This window comes from Dendrobium catenatum, unplaced genomic scaffold (genome assembly GCF_001605985.2).
Source record: "Dendrobium catenatum unplaced genomic scaffold, ASM160598v2 fragScaff_scaffold_273, whole genome shotgun sequence".
Lineage (NCBI taxonomy): Eukaryota > Viridiplantae > Streptophyta > Magnoliopsida > Asparagales > Orchidaceae > Dendrobium > Dendrobium catenatum.
Window position 1 is genome coordinate 1,409,769 of NW_021318735.1, and position 7,207 is coordinate 1,416,975.

Consider the following 7,207-nt stretch of genomic DNA (forward strand, 5'->3'; position numbering starts at 1 on the left):
TCTGAATTTTCTTTCTTATTCTTCTTTCCTCAATTTCTCTTCTTCTTTTACTTATTCTCTCAACATTTTATTCTTCTTATTCCTTCATAGAATTCACTGCATTACTTCACAGAATTCACAGAATAAATTTTGTCTTCACATAATTCTTTAGCCATTGTATGCTTGCCAGCCCTTCAGCCACTGTATGCTTGCCTATTTCCTTCACTGCCACTTCACAATCACAAAATCCATTCAGCCTTTGTTCTCAGCCGCTGTATACAGGCTGATTTTCTTCACAGCACCACTATACCGCCTGCATGCTTACCGATTAATCACAAATTTCCATCTATCTCTGCATGCGTGAATTTATTAGAAGAAATGAGGATAATGGGGCCCACCACAATAACTAAATGCCAAAACTTCTCTTCCCATTCAAGCATTTATTCGGACATATATATATATATATATATATAGTTACATTAGCAATTTTTTTTATATTAAGTAATATTACTTCTAATATTTACATAACTAATATTTGATATATTCATTTATAAAAATATATTTTTCCTTACATGCATAAATTTTATAAGATGGTAGTGAGGCCTGCAATGCTTTATGGTGCCGAATGTTGGCCATTAAAAGAGAAGCATAATACTAAGTTAAGTGTGGCAGAGATGAGGATGCTTAGATGGATGAGTGGCTTTACCCTTAGAGATAGGATACGAAATGAGCATATACGTGAAAAGGTTGGAGTAGCTCCAGTAGAAGATAAGATTAGAGAGAGTCGCCTTAGATGGTTTGGTCACATAAAAAGGCGGCCTTCCGACGACCCAGTTAAGAGAGTAGAGGTATTAGATTTGACTTGTGTTAAGAAAGGTAGGGGTAGACCTAAAAAGACTTGGTTAGAAAATATTAGGAATGACCTTTCTTTATTAGATTTAAACGAGAATTTGGCTTTTAATAGGACTCAATGGAGAAAAAGGATTCATGTAGCCGACCCCACGTAGTGGGATAAAGGCTTGATGTTGTTGTTGTTGTCTTTAATCTTTCAGGTTAGAATATGGAAGCACTTGTTGCTATTTTGAAATTGTATTTCTTCTCCAAATCAATTTACATGATATCAGAGCATGCATAATCCTCACAGTTTTATTGCTTCAAAAATCTAATTTATTGTCAAATACATTGCTTAGAGACTTCTATGAATAATAATATGGAGGTTACTCCTTCGGTTGGCAGACTATCAATTCCATCGCAACTTAAGTTCTTAATGTCTACCCTTAAAACAATTATTATTGTTAAACTAACATTCCCCTAAGATATAAATCAAAATTCAAACCATTATAACATCTTGTGCTATATTATATTAAATTATAACTCTCAATGCTTAGCACCACATGTATTCAGAATTTTGGGCCCTTAAAACTCCTAACACAACACATCAAAGCTTCCAATCAATCATCAGAACTTCTCCATTTTACATATTTCAAATATATAAATTTTAAAATGATTGCATTTTCAAATATGATAAACAATGTTAGACTTATCATAAAATTTCACAAAAGGCTTTACCGGTAGCAAAATAAAAAGAATTTTGAGGTAAAATTGTATCCTAATTTTTACATTTTTAGACTATAACCAAATTACCACACAGTATTCACATCTATGTTTCAAGGTTTTTATTATACTTTGACACTATCTATCAGTGTCATAATATTTCTTAGAATGCTTAAATGAGCTTATAATCAAAACTACTAGATAAAAATTCATGAATAATATATCAAAATGTGTAGAATATTATAATCTATAATATATCAAAAGTTTTATGGTGAAAGTTTACTAGATGCCAGAATCTACCTAAATTTTTGTTGAAATTTTAGAATTTAAATTGGAAAATCCCAAAAACTATGAATTATGAAAAACTAAGATAGGGTAAATGTAACCTACCTCGATCTAAATAATTTCCATATTGGCCCAATCGGTTAACTTGGCCCAAAGCTGCCCAAAATTAACATTATTTCTCTGGGATCTCTCTTCCTCTCTCTATCAGATTGCTTAGCGGGTGAATGATTTTGATGAAATGAAATTTAGTGGATTTCCATATTTATACTGCCCCAAAGATGAAAATTAAACATGCATATTTTCTGACATAGAATCCTCAAGACATGCTCTTGTTGTAAATATTGATTCAAGGATTATAATTTTGATGATAGCCAACATTTCTGATATTCTTGTTTCCTTACTATTATTACTATTGCACATTTATTTTCGTTGTTCTGCTACCAACTTTTCAGGTCCTCATGATCAATTACAAATCAAGCCAACTTAAGATTGGATAGACTAGAACTGAGTCAGTCTGTAAGTGTAATTCTAGTGGTTTTTTTTCTTTTCTTGGGTCAAAAGTAATAAGGTGGATCATGATGTTAAGTAAACTTGCACACACACGCATACTCAGGGGGAAAAATTCTATAAGTTTAAGGGTTTTTCTATTTTTGATCACATTGTACAGGACAATCCAAAATTGTCCTAGATGATTAGTTAGAAATAAAAATCCTAATCAGGGCTCCTGTGTTAAGATAGCCAAATTAAGAAAATCATCCTGAACGATATTTACATCGTCTTTGACGATAGGCTCAAATTAGAAAGAATCAATCACTAAAATCTTTTAGGTAGATATTATTTTTAGAAATTGTATAAGGCGATCCCATATATTCCTGGATGATTCATTATAATCATGCTTAAATTAGTTAAGTGATTAAGGAAAGTAATTAAGGTTAGATTGATCGATTATATCATTCGGGACAATCGTAGGATCGTCCGGGACGATCAGTTAGAGAACCTTAATCTTCTCATGAATGGGCTAGATGAACCGAATGATTTGTCGGACTATTAATTATAAATTTACATCATCCAGATGTTTATGCTGGACGACCAGAATGATGTGCTAGATGATAATCACTTATTTTGAACTAATCATATAGGTGGATCCAAACATCGTCTTTGACAATCAGTTATAATTCTTCATTGTCTAAATGTTTATTCTAGATAACTAAAATGATATACTAGATGATATGTATGATCTTGAACTAATCATACATGATGATATCCTTATCATCTTAGACAATCAAAATAAATAATATGTTCTAATCGTCCAACACATCCAGATCGTCTTGGCTGAAAGGGATAAATTACACCAATCATGAAGGATGATCTATCGATCGTCCTAGATGATCTTTGACTACAAGTTGCAAATTAGGAAACATTTTAAGCGCTTGTTTATAAGATCTCTTGTTTATTGATGTTGAGATTTCTGAGAGAACCAAGAGGAGAGGGAGAGTAAGGGGGAGAGAGAGAGAGAGAGGGGATCTTATGAGGGGGAGTTTGTGAGGGGTTCGCAAAGGTTGCTCCAAGCAAGGATCTGAGCCTTCTTCTTCGTTTTTCGTCCCTAATTCCTTGGAGGTTCAAGAGAGGTCTACTTCAGCAATTGATCGAGATTCTCTGCCTTCTTTAGGAGGAAGAGAAAGGAGTCTGGTTCTCTGCCAACTTCAGGAGGAAGAAAAAGGAGTTGGATTCTCTGCCTCACCGGTGTCGGTGGTAAGGAGGTTTATACATGCTTCTCAACGTTGATGTGGGAGCAAAAGGAGAGTTATTGTGTTAGTGCAATACCCGGAGGTGAGGCTCTGGAGAGTGGAGTAGGTAAAGTTGATCAAACCACTATAAAATTTTTTGTGTTCTTTCTTATTACTTTTCCGCACTTTAATTTTCTTGTGGTGATTGTTGGTTTGGTTTAAGATTGTGATTTTCGTTTGAGAAATTTTTTAAAACACCAATTCACCTCCCCACCTCTTGGTTAGCCTTGGGCTACTTCATAAGGGCTTAACATCCCTAACAAACTTTCAGGTGCCATTATACTATGTTAGATGGAGGAGGTTGTCGAAGTTGTTGGTGAGATGGAAGGAAGATCCTGACTCAAATGTCCAATTAGTAGGGGGTTGTGGAGTTGAAGCTAGAAGAGTTAAGGATAGTGTTGGATAGTGGGTGTTTAGTCGATGCCAGCAAATGTTGGCGGTGTGTCCTCTCTTCCTACTTATTTGAAAATGACTGGTCTAGTAGTTGTAGTGAGAGGTTGTCAGTTTGTCGTCTATGATGAGTAGTGACCATAGGTGGATGAAGCATTAAAATGGCCACAACCTCGTCCTCTGCCGCAGTTGGAATAAATAGCTGTGTTAAGGTTATGGGAGGGTGTTTCTTTGGATGAGTCTTGGGAGGGATTGATTTATTCACTCAGGAGCAGTGAGTAAAGGTCTTTAAGACTAACATGTATTAATTTGGTTCTGATGGAGGTCTTGAAGGTCTGATATTGAGGAGGCAATCCATTTAGGGTGTAGAAAAGAATGTCCTCGCTGTCGATAGAGCAATCAACAATGAAAATGTTGTCAACCAATGTCTTCACATAGTAAGGTATTGAAGCATGGTGAGATTACCCATAGAAAATTTGATGAAGTTCATTCTTAAGTTATATAACTCTGGACTTGTTTGTCTTCTGCAGGTGACGTTCTAGTGTTCTCCAAATGTCAACACAAGTATCCAGTTGAAGAATTTAGGAGAGGATAGTAGGTGAAATGGTGGAGCATATGGCCATTGTGAAGTTTTGATCGATGTAATTCCATGGATTGTTGGCTAGGTCGTTGGGGGGGAGGTGCCATTGATGTCAATGGGATGTGCATGGGAGCTGGAGATGATTTATCTATGAAGCCAACACGACCATTTACATGAAGAAGTTTCATGATATAAGATTTCCATGTGGGGTAGTTATCATTTGAGAGTTGAAGGGGAATTTTTGTTTTGATATTGGAGATAAGAAATTTTAGAGAGGAGGGGGTGAGGACGTCGTCAGCAGGAGTGTCATCGGAAGTGTTATTTGTGTGGGAGGAGGAGAAGGATGCCATATTAAAGGATCAGCGATGGGTTGTGATCCGATCACTCTGATATCATGTGAACAAAGCTATAATACAGCTAAGTTAGGTCAGATGAAAAGAAGACAGCCACAAAAGAATTTTGGAAAAGAACCTTGTATATCATTTATGTGTAAATGTATTTTCTACACACATTGTACTATATAGGTAACTAAGTATATCTATGGGTGTAAATGTGCTGGTGCTATACAGGTGTAAGGCTGAGATTGAATTTGTCTATCATGATCTCATGGTGAGCATCCGAGCTGAGCTGGAGACACTCGTTCCTTCTGTGTGATGGTGCCAGAATCGGTTACTGAGCGAGGGTTCGCTATTAAATTCTATCATTATGGGAGTTAGATGGATAGATATTTAAGAGTAGGAAGGGAGGAGTGCTGAGGTAAAAGATGTGCCAATGTATAAGTTGCTTGTTAGTGAAAATGGTAGATAAGTTAATGTAAGAGACATCCCACTTAATCAAGATTCTACCCGATTGGGCACGTCTTACGTTATTGCAACTTTCCTCAATATAAAATAATTTGTGATTGTTTCCGAGTCATTTGCAGCCTTTGTGTTGGCTTTTGCTTCAAGGACGTAGAAAAAGTCGAGCTTTTGGACATGGCTAATTTTTGTGGCCTTAGAACTCTGGGGATTAAAACCTATCTTTGTAAGATAGAATACCATATAAATATGAAATAATAAAAATAAAATCGAACATCATATAAAGATTAAAAAATATATATGGGATATAATTTCGTGGATCTATTTTTTTATTATTTTTTAATTGATTCCAGATAAATATTAGCTTACAACTTCAAGGAAATGTGTTTAAAATCCACAATACAAGAAATTTCTCTTTCATTTTATATATCCCATCATCACACCAAAAAATTATTACATGCGGTCACTGGTCCATCCGGAGGCCAATCAAGACGTACCACGTCACTAGAAATATAGCTATACGCAATAACGATATACGATAAATTGGTGACGTGGCGCATCTGGATTGGCCTTTGGACGACTTCCAGTGACCACACGTAATAATTTCACTCATCATGCATATGCTATTCTTTTGAGCCGATTTTATATTATATCAAAATAATTAATGGCTAATTCAATTTAATTTTGATCACACAGAAGTTATATTTTTTTTTAATAATTTTTTGTCATTTCAGTTAAATAATTGATAAAAAGGCTTATTGCTTTTGTGAATTAAAATACAGATTTCTAACAGTAAAATAAGCAGGAAGGAAACAAAAATCACTCAATTTCTCCTCAACAAAAACTAAAAGAGTGGCTACGAACTAATTTCGCAGAAAATAACAATTGGGCAAGCATATCTGATCAAAATTTGATCGAGATCAATTGTAAAACTCTTAAATTTATATTGAAATTAAGAAAGCAGAAAAGTTTGTTAATTATCTATCTTAAGAAAAAATTCAAGAATTAAAAAAAAAATTAACTAAATTATAATAAGATCCTGATCGAAAATTTTTACTATTTCTCTTATAAATTCTCCATTCGAATGACAATTATTTCTTTAGAGTCTATTTGGAAAAACTACAATTTAAAGGTGGCTATAAAACTGTTAGTGTCAAAAATAATTTTTTAAAAATTATTATTGAAAGCAAGAAAGCTTTCCTAAACTTATGAGCATACTAGTGGCGTGCACCGGCAAATGGGGCATGTTGGATGTTGTTGGAGCCATTCATCCACACACGCAGCGTGGAATATATGGCGACAATCAGGTAAGAGCCTTAATATCTGAGCATCTGTATAATCCAATAAACAGATTGAGCAGAACGGATCATTAGCAGTAGATCCCACTTCATCTTCACCATATATCACCTTCGGGAAGCTTTTCAAAGTCGTCTCATCAATTCCCTGCTCCACATCAGCCAGCTCCGCCTCCACAACAGCGTCGCTCTGATGTTCATCGGCTCTGATGTTCCTCCAACGAAGGAAGTAGTAGATGATGAGAGTAACTGCGGTGATCAGAAGAAAGATGCCCATGGCGACCGCCATGCCATAGCCAAAGCCATGGAAGCCATCGGACTTCCACATGCTAACTCCCTCAGTGGCAGAGGAGGAGGAATTATATAAGGGAACGAGAGAGTTGGAGAAGGAATGTTGGTTGTGAGAGTTTTTCAAATGTATTTACTATAAATAATGGTTTTTTTTGTGGGTAAAATTTTAAAGTAAGTATGATTAAAAGTTTAATTATGTGATTAAGCATCATTAAAAGATCAAACAAAATTGCTTACAAATAGTTCCTT

The 7,207-nt window shown here is 35.2% G+C and overlaps 1 protein-coding gene across 1 annotated transcript in view; it reads right to left on the reverse strand.

Annotated features, from left to right (window-relative positions):
• Nucleotides 1-6,995, reverse strand: part of LOC110106892 (RING-H2 finger protein ATL13-like) — a 51,687-nt gene extending 44,692 nt beyond the window's left edge. The window contains exon 1 of the mRNA XM_028693413.1: nucleotides 6,591-6,995. Coding sequence (XP_028549246.1) covers nucleotides 6,591-6,995 — 405 coding nt within the window. The remainder of the gene's footprint in view (nucleotides 1-6,590) is intronic.
• Between the last annotated feature and the right edge of the window lie 212 nt (nucleotides 6,996-7,207).